At 45.3% G+C, this 19,756-nt stretch overlaps 2 protein-coding genes across 2 annotated transcripts; both read right to left on the reverse strand.

Moving 5' to 3' along the window:
- Positions 1 to 10,470: 10,470 nt before the first annotated feature.
- LOC129593012 (uncharacterized protein F54H12.2-like) lies at positions 10,471 to 11,808 on the reverse strand. The gene has a single exon (XM_055489191.1). The coding sequence runs from the start codon at positions 11,806 to 11,808 to the stop codon at positions 10,471 to 10,473; it is 1,338 nt and encodes a 445-aa protein (XP_055345166.1).
- A 4,499-nt stretch (positions 11,809 to 16,307) lies between these two features.
- Positions 16,308 to 17,385, reverse strand: LOC129593013 (putative inhibitor of apoptosis). The gene is made up of 2 exons (XM_055489192.1): positions 17,319 to 17,385; positions 16,308 to 17,069 (listed from the first exon to the last, which is right to left on the reverse strand). Exons 1-2 carry the CDS (start codon positions 17,367 to 17,369, stop codon positions 16,308 to 16,310), a joined length of 813 nt encoding a protein of 270 aa, XP_055345167.1. The 5' UTR covers positions 17,370 to 17,385.
- Between the last annotated feature and the right edge of the window lie 2,371 nt (positions 17,386 to 19,756).

Consider the following 19,756-nt stretch of genomic DNA (forward strand, 5'->3'; position numbering starts at 1 on the left):
ACATGGTGGTTAGGTACTGTTTACCGTACCTTTGCGGTGCCGTGATGTGCGGGAGACAGGTGCTGTGCGGGAGCCGGTGTGGTGCGGGGGTCGGTACTGTGAGAGGGTCAGTGTTGGGTGGAGCGGATCGGCGCAGCATTTAAGTACAAGTATTGTTTTCTCTTGGCGCTTTCTAAGAAAAAACACATCGCCAGACGCTGACGGATGCTGTCGGATTTCAATCAGACAGCTTGCTGTTGGTGCTGTCTATATAAGTACAAAGTACAGTACTCGTACAATGTAAAAAGACAGAATGTGGGTCAGTGCCAGTTTGGATTAGCTATGGAACAAAGAATCTAGGTCAGCGCCAGCTTGGATTACCCATTGTCAAATAAAAGAGGACGAAACAGAATGTGGGTCATCGCCAGTTTGGATTAGCCATCGTCAAATGAGAGAGGCCGAGACAGAATGCGGGTCAGCGCCAGTTTGGATACTGAAAACGACGTGGTCTATCTTAGCTGGTTGAATTAGGAATTTATTCGCAATTCTGAACGCCATGGATCAGTACAAAGGCTGTTTATTAAGCGCATTGATCGGAGAATGCATCGGAACACCCCTGAGACGACCTACCTCCTGCCACATGAACTTGGCGGGTGTGCGTAGCAAGGCCTCGACTTACTGGGAGAAATTCTTAATAACGCACGCTTACGCCAAGTCTCTACTGGATACCGGCTTCTTTTCCATGGAGAATGCCGCACGACAATGTAGCCAAACCTTTTACCACAACCACACTAAGCGTCGAGCTTTTGGTGAACTGACCGCCATTATTGCCAGTTGGAAACATTCTCCCCCAAAAGACTGGACCGCTGCGGCTACGACAGTCCGCAACCGCGGAACAGAATGTAATGCTGCCACTTGGATAACAGCGTTTCCCTTGTACTTTTACAATCGGACGGAGCAGATGAGTTTCTCTGTAGACCGTGTAGCTCGGCTCACCCACTCTTCCAATGAAGCTGCAGCTGGAGCACAACTGCAGGCCTATGCCATCAGTCTGGTTCTAAAGAATCAACAGCTGACCGAGCTGGAGTTTCTTTCCGCTCTTGTTGAGTACAGCAATAAGTCTCTCCCCGAATGTGTACGTGAGAAATTTTATACACGTATGATGATTGTTTTGGACTATGCGCAACGTGCCGAACCAAAGGAGAAACTGTTCAAAGCTATTGGTGTCGGTACTAGCCCCTTGGAAGCCGTCCCTGTTGCTGTTTACTGCGCTGCTATTGGTCGCCGCAGTAGTTATTCCTTCGAATCCACTCTCCACGCGACAATGTTAACCGGAGGATGCACAGATGCCATCGGCATCATGGCTTGTGCCATTGCGGGGGCTTGGTCTGGATTTTCAAGCATACCCGACGACCTGGTGGGTAACTGGGACGGGCAGGAGCAGGTGTATGCCTTAGCCGAGGAACTGTTCAATTACGTCAGTAAACTTCACAACCCCGACGGGCCACTCAGTACTTTTGAGAACTGGCCACACCTCCTTCCTTCTGCAGGCGCCATGGCAAGAACGGGACTGTACTACACCGGATCTGATGATACAGTTAAAGGTCATTACTGTCGGTTTACAATGAGCAACTGGACACCGGGAGATCCGTACAATGACCATCAGAAATTTAACCAAAATTGTATTTTTGTCAAAGACTGTACTACTACTCCTGCGTATGCTCATGCGGCCTGATTTGTTTTACTTAAACTTTGTTCATTGTCATGTGAAAACAAAATAAAAGAGGGTGGGGAAAAATAAACAAAAGAAAGGGGGTAAAATACGGTTCGGCCGGTCTCGGTTCGGTTCTGAGCGGTTCGGTTCCGACCAATCAGAGAAGGGGGTGGAGTCAGACCAATCAGGAAGGGGGCGTGCCTGACCAATCAGAGAAGGGGGGCGTGTCTGACCAATCAGAGAAAGGGGCGTGTTTGACGAATCAGAGAAAGGGGCGTGTCTGACCAATCAGAGAAAGGGGCGTGTCTGACCAATCACGTGTCCCTGCCAGACCTATTGCCTTACTACTGGTCTACGATATTCGTATAAGTAATACAAAAGTTTATTATTTTTATTTTAAGTTTTCAACATCTATTTTTTATTCAGTTTGTTTAAGGTCATTCAATTAATATTTTTCTGTTAGCTGAACGATATCGAATCTGTTGTAGCGGACTACTTTGACTCAATTATATATCAATTTCCGGTTGATTCGAGCATCGCTACGGAGAACATCTGTATGACGGAAGGTCACAGTGAAGCACAAGATGAGACGCCACCACTTCCAGTACAGAATTATTGGGCGGACAACCACGGTAATCGTACAACAATCTGATATTTTTTTTGAATAAATTATTATTTTGTTTTATTTAAACTCATTTGTTAGTTACCTGATGCACTAAAAATCGTGCGTTTAATGTTTGCTTGTAGGTCACGAAGCCGTATGCTACGATTACAGTGCGCCGGCGACTGTAACCATTTTGGATGAAGGAGTAGTACCAGGAGGATGGGTTTCCGAGGACATTGCGATGACGCTGCTGCCACCGGTTGCACCTAAGTGGATACGTACGAACCGTGAAACGAGCACAAATAAACTGGTGCCAGCCCCCTTGCGCCACGTCCCGTGGGACGTCAGAGCGAAGAATTTGCTGATGTATTTTGGTGGTTTCATCGACAGTGACGGATGGTTTAGCCATGCAATGCTTGTGTTTTTCACTAAGGAAAGTATTTTGGAAATTACGCGACAAGAACTACAGGTGCTATTGAAATACCTTTTTGCGGGTGGTTGGCACAAAGACGTTAAGTATGTTGTGGACTGTACTAACGGGAGACAGGTTCCTGTGCCACCGTATCGCCGGATCAGTCCAACACTGCTGGGGTGGCATCGGGATTTTGTAAATGGTAGTAAGTCGCGCCATAAGGCAGCGACTACATATCTGACGTTGACACGCGTCTCGCATTTTAACACGTATGAGGGGTGTGTGCACCTTAATCTGCATGCGATTGAATATTTACAGTCTCACAAAGATAGATTTGCTGACCTGGTTCCAGATGATGTGGAATTTCCCGAATTAGTTACCTAAAACTGTTGGTTGTCTTGTTGAATTCGAATGCTAAAAAAAACAAGCGAAATGCAAAAAAAAATTTTATTTTGCGCTTATCTTGCGTTGGACAAATAAGAAATATTACTGGATACTACTAGTACAAGTTGTAATGGTTTCTGGTCATCATTAGTACTAAATGCAGTACAAGCGAGTACAAGTTATAATCGTTTTCAGTGATCTTTATATATACAATTTAAGTTGCGATAGTACGAATTGTAACTGTGTTCCGTGATCCATACGTACAAGATACCGTTGTTTGAAAATTACGGGCTAATTAGGAAAATATTTGCGGTAGTATAAAACGCGTAAAACGCAACAGTTATTTTCTCAATGGATAAATTTGCGAAACGATGGATAATTTGAATATGGATGCACCGTATGCAGTAGAAGATTTTATTAGCGTTGAATGTACCGGTGAGAAGTTTTCCCATAAATACTGGCTTCATTTTAAGTGCTTTTCGGTAAAAGTTTCGGAGCTTGAAAAAGTGCCCTTTTCCGATATTCCAGTGGTCATTACCCAGATTATCGAGAACATACTGGAGACACTTTTAGAAGATGTTGGACCAGACGAAATGGTTCGCATGCGCCTGGACTCAAATTCACTGAGCCGACCGATATGGACACCGCCTATCAAACGATCACAGTTAAATGTGACCAGATGGATGGCAGAAGTCGCTCGGGTGTTAAACTCTTATGAGGAATTCGTCATCGATGACTCCTTTGAAATTTCCGTACAGTATACTGATATTCCGAAAGGAACATGCAACCGCGATGTTCCTGCACTCTTGCGACGAAGATTAGAAAAGATGAAATCGGTGGTTGTTATAAAAAATTCCGACCAAATTTGTCTAGCCCGGGCTTTGGTTATTGGTAAAGCCCACGCGGACGGAAACAAAAACCTTTACCGGAAGCTGCTGCGAGGAAAGAAACTGCAAACAAGAGAAGCTCAGTGCCTCGTCCAACGAGCTGGGTTTAAAGAGCAGGACTTTAATCTACGTCATCTACACAAATTTCAAGAAATCCTGCCCCAGTACCAAATCGTTGTGGTCAGTGTCGATCATGGAAATCTCATTGTTTTCAGCGGTGCTGCCCAAGATAAAAAAATCGTCCTACTGCATCACGGCCGGCATTTCGATTTGCTCAACTCCTTGCCGGCATTCTTTTGCAAAAGGTATTAGTGTTTTTCTTGCAATAAAGGATACTCTAACCGAGGGGATCATCGCTGCTCTCAAACGTGCCGAGCTTGTCTCCGGTCCTCCTGTCCGTCCGATGCGACCTCTATGGTTCACTGTGACGATTGCAATCGGGACTTTTTTGGTCAAGATTGCTTCGCGTAGCATAAAAAAGCTGGTACCAAAGCCCAACCATCACGCAAGAGCATCTGCAGTATGGTGTTTGTCTGCAAGAAATGCCTGCGGATAGTCTCCATGCGGCAAAGCAAAAATGAAAATACTCGTCAATGCGGTGAAAGCTTTTGCAAAACGTGTAGAATTCATGCTCTACCACAACAGCATCAGTGCTACATGAGACCACACAAGGTGGATGCCGATGAACTGGAACTGAATGAAAACGCTGACTTTTTGTATTTTGATTTTGAGACGTATGTCTCGGAAAACGGAAATTTAATACCTAACCTTGCGGTGAGTCAAAATGTAACATATTCAAACCACGGACCGTTGGTAACACAAGTGGTGATTACAGGTTGTACAGGACGATAGCGGTAATGAGTGGGTATTTCCTGAGGATGACGTCCCGCTACATGGTGACATAACGAATGAATTATGCACATTTCTGTTCCAAGAGCAACACCGCGACCATTTTATCATTGCCCATAATTTCAAGGTAATAACAGTTTTTTTTTAATTTTTGTTTTTTGTTCTGTTAAGACTTTTTTTTTCATCAGCCTAATAAAATAACTTTTTTTTTCACGCAGTCTTTTGATGGATACTTCATTCTCAACTGGCTGCTTAAAAACGACATCGTACCGAAAGTTATTCTGAATGGTGGGAAGATTTTACAATTGGATGTGCCTCAGCTGAATATCCGATTCCGGGATAGTATAAACTACAACCCTCAAAGCCTTGCAAAATGGCCGGCTACGTTTGGTCTACCAGAAATCAGTAAAGGAACGTTCCCGCACCGGTTTAACCGGAAAGAAAATTGGAATCAAATAGTTCCCTTTCCCTCAGTGGACGAGTACGGGTTTCAAGGAATGAACAAAAAATCAAAGGATTCCTTTTTGCGTTGGTATGAGAAGGAGAAGCAGGAAAAAAAACCAGTTTGATTTCCGGAAAGAATTTGTGGAATATTGTAAAATGGATGTTACGGTTCTTCGAATTTGCTGTCAGCAATTCCGAAAGCTGTTCCAAGAAATAAGCAAAGGATTATGTCCGTTTGTTTCGTCGTTAACTATTGCGGGATTGTGTAATCGGTATTGGCGATCCTTCATGCTGAAGCCTGAGCAGATAGGTCTGTTACCGCATGGTCTAAATGCCCGCAATCGGCATCAGTCGGAAAAAGCTAAGAAATGGTTATCGTGGATGGAAGAAGAAAGTAACCGCACTATCCAGTCTGTGATAAACGGGTCTGAATACAGGATTGGACCTTAATACGTTGACGGTTACAGGGAGGACATCAACATGGTCTATGAATTTTATGGCTGTAGGTTTCACGGCTGCCCGAAATGTGTAGCGCCGACGACGACCCACCCGTTTCGGGATATTTCAATGTCGGACGTTTACAAGGAAACTCTTGACCGAGAAGATTATTTGCGAGGACAGGGCTACAATGTGACCTGTATTTGGGAACATGAATATGACGACGAGTTGAAATCCAACCCGGATATGAAAGCCTATGTGTCGCAGCTTCAGTTTATGCAACGACTTGATCCCCGGGATGCTTTCTACGGAGGAAGAACGAATGCCGTGAAGTTATTCCATCAAGTCGTTGGAGACGAAAAGATTTGCTACTTTGACGTCAACAGCGAATACCCCTTCGTCAATAAAAACCGGCGTTACCCTGTAGGACATCCTACCATAATTACAAAGAATTTTAGCGATATCCAGTCCTATTTCGGCCTGGTTGTGTGCACGGTATTACCACCGGGGGATTTACAATTTCCTGTTCTACCGTATCGCTGTGGGGGCAAATTAACCTTTCCCTTGTGCAGAACGTGCATGGAAAAACACCAAAACACCAAATGTCATCATCCCGATTGCGATCGAACAATCACTGGAACATGGTGTACACCCGAAATCCAAAAGGCGCTGGACAACGGATACAGTATTGTAAAAATATACGAAGTTTGGCATTTCGATAAGTATGAAGATCGCCTTTTTGAAAACTACATCAACCAGTTCCTTAAACTGAAAACCGAGTCCAGCGGATGGCCGGTGGAAATATGTAGCGAAGCGGAGAAGCGTAAATACATTGCGGACTTTAAAGAGCACGAAAACGTGGACTTGGACTACGACAAAGTTAAACCAAATCCTGGTTTAAGAGCACTGGCGAAATTGTGCTTGAACAGGTATTCACGCAGTCTTTTATTCCGTTTTTCAACCTTTTTCTAAAAATTCTTCTGGTTCCAGTTTTTGGGGCCGTTTCGGAATGCAAGATAACAAGCTGAATACCATGTATATCAGCGAACCAGAAAAATTTTACAACATGCTTTTGTCCGGAAAACATCACGTTCATTCGTGGGACCTCTTTACTGACGACATTGTCCAGATAACCTATACCACCGAAAGCGGATTCGTTGATCGCAACCCTCACACCAACGTGATTTTAGCAGCGTAAGAAAATAATACTTTTAGAAATAAAAGGCTAAGGTGAAAACCTTTTTTCCATGCTTTAGGTTTACAACATGTTGGGCTCGACTGCATCTACTCAAGTTCATGGAAATGGTGGGAGGCCGCTTATTATATTTTGATACAGGTTAGAAGCGTCTGTAATTTTAAAGGTTAAAGTCTCACGAATTAGGCTTTATTTAAATTTATAGATTCTATCTTTTTCGTGACTCGACCAAACCTTGTGGACCCTCCGACTGGAATATTTCTTGGCGACCTGACTAACGAGTTGAAGCCTGGGCAACACGTCGGTCAGTTTGTAAGCCTTGGCGCCAAATCCTACGCTTACGTTACCAACGATGGAGAAAGCGTTGTCAAAGTCAAAGGATTCACCATCAATGGGCGCACAAGCGAACAAGTTAATTATAAAACCATGCTGGACATGTTGGCAAACCGTAGTATTATAGATGTCGACTATCCCGATATTTTGCAGCGAAATAAGTCTACTATGACGATTCGCAACACCAGTGTGGTTAAACGATTTCAAGTGACGTATGACAAACGCCGTATTGTTGACGATCAGTATAATACGGTACCGTTTGGATATGTTCTGGCTTAAACCAGCGATTTATTAAATTTATGAATCATTTCCCGAACTTCCCGGACAGCATCAGGCAGCTGATCACAGCTTTTCAATCCTAGGAAGTTGCATTTACCAGATGGAAATAGCACAGCACGCCCAACTTTAAGTTTGATTGCTAAACCACTAAACAACTCAGGCGTGTATTCCAGATGAAAATACATGCTAAAATTTTCGATATGCAACCGGTCTGGAAAAGCATGGTTAGCTACAACATTGCAAGAAGTCCTGAAAATTTTTGTGGTGTATACTGTGCCATTGGTACAAGGTTTTCAATCTTGCACAGGTCCAGGGTAGTGTTTAAGTCCGCAAAGGCAACAACATTGGTGATTCTGGGCATCGCAGTGGTACCACAAGGTGAACCGTACAGCTTTACGGAGGGTCGACACCGGAAGCGAAGTAAGTTTATGATACGGCGGGCAGCCCAAAGATTCGAGATTCCTGACTTCTGGCAAAAAATGCTCCAGCAGTTGGCACTTTTCCAAGCCTTTGGCAAAGAATCGCACTTGGCTGGGTCGTCCAATTCTTCGAAAAATATCTTCCAACGCACAAGTTACCTGGTTGTGTCGGTACTCTCCTTCCGTATACCACAGCAGTCCGTGCGAATGGCGAGCTTGACTTTTCAGAGCGGGTATGTGCTTGCTGGCGTGTCGAGGAAGCGTGAAGGTGTACAGGTTTTGTTCGTCTTTGTCCGGACAGTAGAAAGCCAGCTGTTTGATGTACTTGGTTCCATTGATTACGAACCAATCGGTGTCCAGTATGCATGGTGCTGCCATTTGGTCTATCGGAGTACTAGTCAAAATTCCAGTTCACTGATAACGTACACAATGGCAAAAGTCTCGTATCTGAATGTACTAAAGACCTTGCATTTGTATCAGGTCGAGGATCACTGAAGTCGGTGATCCATATCGTACAAGGGATCACTGAACTCGGTGATCCCTGTCGTACAAGATATTACTGAACTCAGTGATCCCTGTCGTACAAGAGATCACTGAACTCAGTGATCCATATCGTACAAGGGATCACCGAACTCAGTGATCCCTGTCGTACAAGAGATTACTGAACTCAGTGATCCCTGTCGTACAAGGGATCACTGAACTCAGTGATCCATATCGTACAAGGGATCACTGAACTCGGTGATCCCGGTCGTACAAGGGATCACTAAACTCAGTGATCCATATCGTACAAGGGATCACTGAAGTCAGTGATCCATATCGTACAAGGGATCACTGAACTCCGTGATCCATGTACTTTGCGGGATCACCAAAAACAGTGATCCGTGTACTCGGAATTACCGATATCGATGTTGCACTAAGTGAGCACCGAAGATCGCTATAAAAAGCAGGTGTAATCGATAGGTTCTTACCAAGTTGTTCTATTTACCTCCTGTTGAAAGTAAACTTACATCACCATGGAATTTATGGACCTGTTTGCATTCAAACGACCGCAGACCGCTGCGACCAAGCCCAAGCGAAAAGGTCAAGAAGAGGGAGGGAAGCCGGAAGTTAAGAAGAGCAAGCCCAACACTTTACCGGGTACGATATCTACGCACCCGCGATTTGTATTTGCACAACTGGGAAAGCCGGTTTACCGCTTGGGAAACGACAAGTTCGTGTATGTGGGACCTAGCATTGACGGGAAGATCAGTACAATTCGTGTGGTTTTCGGTGAATGGAAGGAGCAACCGGACAATTATTGGAAAGCCAGCTACGGGAAAAACGTTTCGCTGTCAAAAATTGGTTTTCTCCGTTTGGCCGCGCTCATGCTGACCGAGAAAGCCGATATGGATGAAGCGGCCCGTGCTAGTGCTGCCGAAACCGGTCGGCTGACCCCGTTGTACCTCCTGGACAGCAGCATGTACTTTGGCTGGAGTCGCTTCAACGGCACCAACGTGGCGACCATTCGACGTTTCGAAGTAAAGGGAGGGGATATGATCCCTACCCGCTACGGTATCTCTTTCGGTGAACGCTTCTATGACGGTCTAAAGAGTTTGATGAAGGACTTGCAGCTGTTTAAAGACATTGCCAAAATCCAAAAAGATCAGGGGAGCGAGGACCCAGTCAAAGAAGGATTAGCGTATACCACGCTCTGCGAAAACATTGCCGATGTATTGACGCCTTTGGTGAAGCAGTTGGATGATGGAACCTATAGCCGTTGTCCGGATGGTGACTATCAACCTTCCGACGCCGAATGGAACGGAGCTGTGGAGCGGTTGTTGGAATTGCGTATGGAACATGATATCTTGTTTGGACTGGACAAGCTAGGGATTGAACAAGCTATTGATCTGGACGTTGCTAGTTATTTGGTTAAAAATGCTCAATCCATTCGTGCCAGTGTTGGGGCTAATATTTGTGCCGACTACTACTAAATTTTGTTTTTCCATCTACTCGTACAAATAACGGAAACGGGTCAGTGATTTTTTTTATTTTATTAAACGCTTGCACATTTGTCGGAGTAGAGCTCTGTCCACTATGGTTGTATTAATGTCGAAAAAAGAATTCACATACTGACACACCATTTTGTCGTTGCTTATTCGGCTATCCGTAAACAAATGCACAATATTAGTGTACGATTCACCACTACAACGTCGTAAAACAAAAAACAAACAGTATTGTCCACAGACAGTGCTAAATTCAGACTGAAACTGTTCATTTTGTAGAGTAAATTCATTGGCTGCCACGAGTGGTGCGAAATGCTGAGAGTAGCTTTCCAAAGTTTTCCCATATGAATCAAACATTTCCATTTTACCGGCCTGTTCCTGGTAAAGGGCAATCCAGTGTTCACCTTCCTGGTCAGCTGGATCGGTATTCACCACACACGCTCCCGGAAAAGGTGCCAGGCTCGCTGGAACTTGATCACTGGCGTAGACCCCACGAAATACCGCTGTGGTCTGAGGATTTCCATGGAGTGCCGAGGTAATTTCCTGTGTATTCATGTTGTAAAATCCGCAATCAGCTGTCGATGCTGGTTAATTTCAATAATGCTGTCATAGACCAGCATACACGCCATCATAATGGTACTTTTCAGTGGTTTCCCAAAGGACACAGAAACGCTAAAGTTTCCTTGTTTGATTAGCGTCAGTGGTCCGCGGCCGCTATGTCCTGGAGTCAGGTCGAAACCGAAAATGGTATATCCTTCGTTATACTGGGTCCGGTTGAAAGGTAGGCCGCCTTGCAGGCTGGGTCGGTGTCCCAGAGTGTCCAGAAGCCAGTCGTAGCACTCCAGAGACAATTTGTGATCGAAGTCAGCAGTGTACGGTTTTGTGGGGTAACTCTGACCGTCCACTTCGACGCTGATTTGTGAAATATTGAAGTGTTGAAAGTTGAAAGGATTTTTCTTTTGCGATCCGTGAAAGTCTTCGCTATCCACAAAGCCAATAAAGACGACTTTGGGGATTTGGCCAATCTGCAAATTGCTGACCACGGTGCTTTGGGTTCGTTGGGGAATGTCCGATACGCGCATCACCACGCGTTCGATATGGTACTTGACCGTTTTTTTCAAGAGTTCTCCGGCTACGGCGGTCAGAAAGTCCGGAGACGGAATGTATCGGCGAATTGATAGGCGCGCGTTACGGATAAATGGTTTGAATATCTTGGTAGTATCCGTGTCCCATACACGTAAGGCAAACCCCGGTCGACTAACCACAAGGCGAATGTTGACGGGTACACCGGTGCACAGTGGCTTGCTCTGGTCAAATAGGTCGGAAAATAATTTGCCGGAAAGCTGTACGTACTGTCCAGTATTAAATAACGCCGTTCGATTTTTTTCACCATTGTTCGCGGTTTCACTGTTGAAGGAACCCGGAGAGTCGTAATAAAAACCGGCAGATGTCAGCTGGCTTTGTTGGGCGTCAAGAGAGTGGGACAACAGAGATTCCAGGGAGGCGCGGTACGGATTGAAGGTGGCGGCATCCGAGATCAACCGGTTGGCCACCGTCACATGACATGAAGAGAACAGTGAGTGCAGAATGTTGTTGACCGGTGCCACACCATCAGCCGTTGTAATCAGTTCCCATTCCCCAGTGCTCTTGCGGACTTTAATACCCACTTCCAGTTCCAGGATCATGTCCGCTAAACTGAGTAGTCCAGATGTGCTGGGTGGAATGAAGAAATTAATGTCGCCGGCCGATCCGTTGTCCGTTAGGATGGTCGTGGGATTGAGCTTTTCGTGCTCAGTGCGCCATCGATCCGTTAATGTGGCCGGTAATGCAAACAGCTGGTTCTCTAGCTGCATTGCCGGCTCCGAGTTTTCCATCATCAGCATGGCCATTTTCAGAAAAAATCGGGGATGTTGGTAGGAGGAATACGTTTAACTCTTTGAACTTTCCGTCGAATACGTCGTTTCTTGCGGATACCTTCGCCTTCTTGGGAAGCAAAACGTTTACCAATGGCTGTTCCCGCGCGCGAGGCTACGTCTTTAATAGCCCCGGTCGCCGCTTCTTGCAGGAGAGGGGTAGCCGCTTCAAGAGCGGCTTTGGCATGCGGTGCAGCCTTCCGTAGTATGGGCTGAGCAAATGCTGATAGCTTGGCGAAAAGGCTCTTTAAAATCTGCGGGAACCCCGATCCATTTTGTAGGGTTCCTCGATACCGGATCAGGGCGCTGCCACCCGTCTGACTGACAAAGACGTTCTCGTATCGCCGGGGATCCGGCACGTACGCCACGAGAGGCATTCTAGTAGAGTCGTTGTGGTCGGAAATGCAGTTTCACCAGGGACTTTCCCGTTTGGAACTTGGCGTCGTCTCCCAGATCGTTGGCAATGGTCAGTTTTATCGTTTCGAAATGTTGGCGTAGTACTGGGACGTAGTGCGGAATGTCGAATCTGGCCTCGACAATTTGATTGACTTCTCCTCTAATAGGTACGGAGCGTAAAAACTGCGCTGCAGTATCGCCAATCAAGCTGTAGTCGGCCACATCACTGTAGACAAACAGGCTTTGATTTCCCAGTAGGGTATTGACCGGTCGCTCCGAAATAAAGCTGGTAAGTTTTGGATTCGGAGGCTTGGCCAGAAATGACAGGTACTGGATACTGACATTCTTTGTTTCAAAAGGAAATGGACCGACCATGCCATTACTGTTACTCTCCATCGGTACATCGGGTTTTAATACGCTATGTTCAAATCCCAGCATTTTTTGTAGGACAATCGACGACGGGGGAAAGACGACGGAAACCCGGTCATTGCCAATATTCAGTCGGACCCGATGATTGGTGGCGGTCAGTAGTTGAACGGTGATAGCTCTGTTCGCAGTCAAAGCGCTCTTGTCGGCGTGCACCGTTTCGTCCACCATGTGCGATCCAACTTTGGGTACCAATGAATTGATGGTCTTCAATAGCAGATCGGCATCTTTGTAATTTCCAGGAGGGATGGTAATTTCGTCGGTATGGACAACTTGGTCCGCCGACTCCAAAAAGTTTGCTTCGTCTTTCTTTAGTCTGAATTCTTTAACGATGTGCACTTCAATCTTCTGCTCGACGGGAAGAGTGAAAAAGGAATTGAGGTACTGTAGTTCAACCAAGGCTATTTCCCATTTTCCCTTCAGGGTAATGGGATGTTTTAGTTTGGTCGTCCAGTTTGAAGGTGTGTTGCTCGGGTCCGTCGCCGCATCGCTCGGCAGCGTCACGTAGAATGGTGCTCCTTCGTACATGATGATGCCTTTATCCAGGAATCGTGCTCAGGTCCGTAACCTAACCAACGAACTAGTACTCTGTCACCACGGCGTCTAATGATACGGTCGATGGTATATTCCTTCTGTTCCGGGCGCGATACTTTGGAAAGCTCGTGTTCATAATAGGTTCCTTGAATAGGATGGTCTTGGTAGTCCTTTAATCGGTATACCGGTACGGTATGTGAAATGACTTTAATGATGTAGAACACTTCCTCCTTAAATCGATACGTATAGCCTTTTTCCACCTTGGTTTTGTGCACGGCTATCCGGACTGCATCACCGACCTTGAATCGAGGTTGCCGGGTTTCCTTGGTTGGATACAATTTGTTGAATACCGCCAAAGAATTGTTCTGGGTGACGTCTATCGGTCGCAATCCATGTGCTCGATGTTTGGAGTGGTTATACGAGTACACCAGATCTTGCAGTTTGTCAATGTACCGGGTCGAGACTCGCGCACGAAATAAGCGAAACATTCGTGTTTTGATGGTACGGATAACGCGTTCTGCCATGGCACATTTGATGTCTTCGTTTTCCGATCTGAAAAAATAAATCTTTCTCTCTTTCAAAAAGGTCTTGACCGTTGCGTTAACGACTTCAGTGCCTTTATCGCACTGCAGCTTTTCCGGCCCACCCAGTTCTTCAAAAGCCTTGGACAAGGCATTTTTGGTTTCGTTGGCTGTTTTGGACTTCATTGGTTGAATGCTCAGCTTTTTGGAGAAGCAATCAATTACAAACAGCAGGTGTTTGTAGCCATCATTTTCTTTGGAATATTTCGATAAATCAGCAAGATCAGCTTGGTACTGCTGACGAAGGTTCGTCACTACGATCCGGTTGCGTGCAAAGCGCCGTCGATTTTCCTTGGTCACAGTGTACGCATCGATCTCTTGCAGAATCTCCTGTGCTTTCCGTCTGTTGGCTCTGGTCTTTAGACTTCTTCGGAACCTTTCCACGCCTCCAAGACCGCCGGGATCGCGCGGGTTGAGGTATCGCTTCATTATTTTTTCTCCATCCGCTTTGTTGCAGCAGGTAGAGACACAGTTGATCTTAAATATACGGCATAACCGTAATACACTGGGGATAAGACCAGCCATTATATCAGAGTGATCCACTGTATTCTGGGTAGGCCCGCTCCTTTTTGGATGGTACGCGAGCGCAGTTTTCTAACACTGCCTTCAATCTGGTCCGCCTTTCTTTTTTTCCCACGTAGGAGAGTAGTGACCGGAAACAAAGGTCTACGAGGTCGCTTACGCGAAGATCCTTGGTTGTCGATGCTTTCAGTCGGTCGTTTTCGACCCTTCTTCGGTGCGGTCGGGGGAAACAATGCTATGCGTGCTGCTTTTGTTGGTCGCGATTCGACACTTTCGTCTTGATGACGTTTGGAACCTTTCTTCGGTAGCGATGCCGGAAACAAAGCAATGCGTGCGGTCTTTAGTTTGTTGCTGTCTTCAGGATCGTCTTCGTGGTCGCGTTTCTGTCCTTTAGAGGGTAAATCCGATGGGAATAAAGGCTGCCGAGGTTGTTTGGTAGCACTAGTTCCTTCTTCGAGATCCTCGGGCCTGCTCCGTTTACGAGAGACGGGTAGTTGTGATGATGAAGGAATTGCCGGTAGTTTTCGAGACGCAAATACTGTTTTCCTTTGTTTCTCTGATGCTATTGGTGGTGGTTGTGCGCTAACATCTGTCGGTAACTCCAACGGATTTTCATCGGGTAAGGCTTTCTGTTTCAAGGCGAGAACCCGTTCAAGTATGCTGCTCAGCTGACTGGCTTTCTCAAATTCACTTATATCGGTTCGTTGCAGGGTTTTTGCCACTAGATCATCTAACGTTATGACGCTGTGGGCTTCCGGTGGCTCCTTGTTGATCTGGAGCTGATCCTGCATCCGGTTCTCCATTACACGCCGTGGTACTATGAAGTATTCATCCATTACCAATAAGAGAAGTTAAAACTCCAGCAATGACAGGTAAGATGGCACCGATGAATCCTCCTTGCTGAAATATTCTTCGTTTCTCTTTGAGCGGGTATCGCCGCAGGGCAATCAGCTTTAATGCTTTCCGATGGCGTTTACATTTTTCTGCTTGTGTGGGTGACAAATTCACGGTATTTTTCACAATGTTGACAGCCACCTCTTCCAAGGCTTTCAGTTGAGTCTTGGTCAGGTAGCTCATCAGTACCTTCCGCTGTTTCGGCTTTAGGTGTTGCAGGGTAATTATAAAGGGAGCTAAAGCTTTCACGCGTTCTGACATTTTGGCAGGCTGTCGGTACGATTGCGGTCCAAATAGATGCGCATCTGTTGATTCGGCAGTACGTGGGAACGAACCCTTAAATAATCGGGACAGTTTGGTCGTAAGTCCAAGACGAGCGGTTGGTAGGCCTCCGTTGTGACTTTGTTGTAGGCGTCCACTAAATGTTTCAGTCCAGTTTGACGAGCCAGTAATGAAATCTGGTTAATGTCCCTTACGTTCTTAAATAGTATCAAGTACTGGGAGTTTAGCGTTATGTCGCGCATAGTTTTTCCCTGTTTGTACAAGTTCTGAAGAAGCATGATGCCGGAGATGTTCTTGTGATGTATACCGCGGGTAAAGAGGTCCGAACAGCGAACGTCGTTACACAAATCCGTAGCCAGATCGTCGATGACAACTAACGTCTGGCCACCGCCGTCGATGAAGTGTACCACTGAAAAAAGGTCATCCAAACCGTACAAGAATTCGACCTGTGAGACGTCTTTTCGTAACTCCTCAAAACCTTTTTGCCACTGACCATAGCAGTACAATATACGATCAGGTGCGTGATCAAATACTACTGAATTATTTCTCAATAACGTAAAAACAAACTGCGTTTTTCCCGACATTGTAGGTCCGCAAACACACATACCAAAAGAAGCGCAAAAGCGCGGGTAATCATTTATTATACCGAACATTTTTTTCAATCCAAAATGATTTAATTCTTTCCAACTTAGCTAGCTTAAATAGACTAATTAAGCAAAAAAAAGTTTGATTTTTTCCAAAATTATTTGACGGCAAAGCGGGCATTCTCTCACTCTTCCGGAACATTCAGCGCAACAAATCGCATGCCCACATGGTGAAAAACAGATTGATACGTTTTTATTAAGACACACTGCATTCTTTTTCCAGCTGACAGTTTTCATCCATTCGTACTTCGTTGATTCGGGCTCTGATGGTGTTCGCCGCTTTCACGAGGTCCTTGATGCGAAAAAAGCGACGGTATCGTTGAACGGCCTTTATCAGATACGTGTAGTGCACTCCCTGTTCCATATCAAACGCCACCAGAAAATCCATTCGGTTCTTTCGCAAACTGCCAGCCCACTTCAGTTTGTCCATATCGTGAAACCGTCGAACTTCTTGAACAAAACGCAAGCCTTTCTTCTCGAGTAAATATGTGCAACGAGGTTCGTACTTGGCGTGTTCGATCCACGGGTCATCATCACGTGTCCACTGTGCCAGTTTGCGGCCACAGCAAAAGCACTGGACCTGGTCCCACATTTCCTCCATGAAAAAGAACCCGGCATTGGCCATATCCATGGGGCGTTGGCTGATGACTTGCCTCGGCCACTTTGCATACGTAGCGAAACGGTCGCGATACTCTTTCATGGCGGGAACGTACACCTCATCATCCGCCACCATAGCCGCGTATGCGCATTCAGGACTGATTCGCCGGTGCTCGAACTTGGGCTGGTCCCCGATCATCCAATTAAAATGGACCATACCGCATAGCACACACTTCACTTCGTCTCCTTCATGAGTGTATATGAATCCGGCTTCCGCAAGAGACTGTGGTGAAATGTACGACAACGGCCAGGTGTCGAATGTCCGCAGACGATCCTCCAAACTCATCTGTCGCTCGGCAGCCTGTGCATAAAAGTCTTTTTAAGGACCACGTTCATACTCGTACTTTATCGGCTTTACAATGGCTAACTTGCAGCATATGATGTGCTTCGGACGAAACGTCGAGCAAAAATGCGAAAAAGTTCTTTTAGTTATTTTGTACGTCGTCTTTTTTATTGTTTTTGCTACGTTTGTTGTTAAGGAAGGTATTGGAAAAATTCTTCAGACTGATCACTGGAATAAAACGCTACGAAATGGCACATCTTGACTTACCGACGTGACGGCGGAACAGAAGCAGGTAGGATGACAATCACGTACAGTCATGTTGAAACGTGCACAATAATTCATTAAAAGTTTTGAAAAAACATTGCGCTACTGATATTTTTACCGATTTTTCACCTGCTTTATATACAATTCTTGTGTAATGGAAACCTGTAATCCCTGCTTGGGATCACTGAATTCAATTACAACTACTCGTACGTATGATCACTGAAAACCGTGATCCCTATTGTAACTAAGGACTTGTACGATCACTGAAACCAATTACATTTCCGGAATTCAGTGATCCCCGTCGGTATATAAATCGATGTTCGCATGGCATCTGTTTTCAGTGTAGCGAAAAACAACTTTGCAACAATAAAAAAATTACAACTGTTTGTCTAGTGGTCTTAGTGCTTTCTTATGACATAAACGACCATGGCTGCAGAATCGAGCGCTGCCAAGGAAGTGGCTTACAGGAATCTGTTCCGCAAGTTAAGTCCACATACACCACAGATGATCTTTGACGGGAAGCAGGTTCCACCAGCCATCCGCAAAGTTCCAGGGCTTGGAAAAGTTAAGTCTTATCGACTGCGGCCTACGATCACTGGAAGGACTGCCACGCCTTCCCAACCTGCGTGTGCTAATGATAGGCGACAATCACCTCGACGACCTCAGCCTGCTGCCCACCTGCTTCCCCAACCTGGAAAAGCTATCGATTGTCGGGAACAAGATTGGTTTTCGGGATGAACTGGAGCAGCTGACTCATCTTACCAAGCTGCGGGCTTTGGACGTAGAGGGTAACGAGATTTGCGAGATTCGCGGACATGACCGCTGGATGGCCGACACGTTTCCTCGTGTCAAGAGCTTCATGATTACAGCGTATGATGTGGACAGTGATGAAGAAGACGACGACGATATTTCATTGTTTCTTAGCGGTAAAATAAAATTTATTATTACTGTATCAACTATTACTTGATAGTAAATGTTTCCAGATGAAAGTATGGACGCCGATGACGAGGAGGAAGACAATGCCTCTGATGGACCCGGAGAGTCAGTCCCAGAGGTCATTCAGATCGACTAGGATCTTCTGTGACGTATCGACCATTCTTTCTTTTTATTTGTTATTCTTTAGCTGATTTTGTCGTTCTTTGATTCGAGGTACAGGTTGGAAACGGAATGCGGAGGCGAAATAATAGATATGTTATGATTTACTTTGAAAAGGTCACCATTTTTTTGTGTTAATGCCAATGTTATCTAACAGCTCATTCTTTTTATCGACAACAATTAAACGCAGCAATGACCAAATCATCTTGCGCATGTAGGTTAGCCCCGGACAGTCAATCACACTAATATATTAACAACAAAATAGAATCACGGTTAAAACTGAACTGCTTTTCAAATGCACTATAGGCCACCATTTTTCCGGCTGTTTTTGCTGTGTGATTTTCATAATTTTCTTAGTTTCTTAAATTTTAGTAGCGAGTAGCATCAGATCTAAAAGTGGTGCAAGTTCGTTTAGCGATTACACTAAGTACTACAATGTACTAAATACTACAAACTGTGAGAAAAAGTTAATTGACAGTAAACAGCTAGCCGTTGCTACGAGACTTTAAATGTAAAGCACACCCAACGTGGGACTTCGTCTTGCAAATTCGACTAAAAAACGCAAACTTTCCAATAATTGACCTTTGAAGTTTCTTTTGAGTTTTTCTTGAATTCACCATGGCACCGAATCTTAGCTGCTACATGAACTCGTCAAGTAACTTGTGCTCTAAAACATTCAGCAATAAGTTCGAAGCATGGGAACATCTTTTCGCCAAAGATCCCACTACAGTCTGTCCAAACGTTCTTGCTGCAGTAGACAGCGCAGTATCCGCAGGAAACGCGACTGCTGCACAAGTTGCAGATAACAGAGACCATTGTATCTTGTTGACGGAATCTTTTAAACCTGTCCTACCATTATATTCGTCGCATATAATGAGGTATTGCGCAGCCTTATTAACGGAACGCACGCGCAAAAGGAGGTCGTATTTTTTGACGTACACGGCATACAGTACCTGAGCTCGTACAAGGCACTACGACGGCTCGGTGATATAACTGGTCAGCCAAAATTGGGGAACGCTGAGGCCTTCAAGAAGATTATTGAAGCAAAGCTCGTTGTAATTCCTTTCTGTCATGACGTGCATGTAAAGCACATGACTTTAGTAGTCGTATCGGGAGGCGGTAAGTTACAGAAACGTAAAGGTCGTTTCCCAAAAGTTTCGTATTTCTGATATTGACTTTCGCTACTCGAACAGTTGTGTATCATTTCAACGGATCTGGTGAATCTTTCACCAACGATTGGTGCAAGTTTGTTGATTGTTTGGAAAAACTAGCAGGGATACGAAACCGTCGGAAATACCGTAAAGAACTGAAACAGTGGCGTAATCCTAAACAAATGATTGTGGAAG

Source organism: Paramacrobiotus metropolitanus, unplaced genomic scaffold (genome assembly GCF_019649055.1).
Source record: "Paramacrobiotus metropolitanus isolate TYO unplaced genomic scaffold, Prichtersi_v1.0 Parri_scaffold0000058, whole genome shotgun sequence".
Taxonomy (NCBI): Eukaryota; Metazoa; Tardigrada; class Eutardigrada; order Parachela; family Macrobiotidae; genus Paramacrobiotus; species Paramacrobiotus metropolitanus.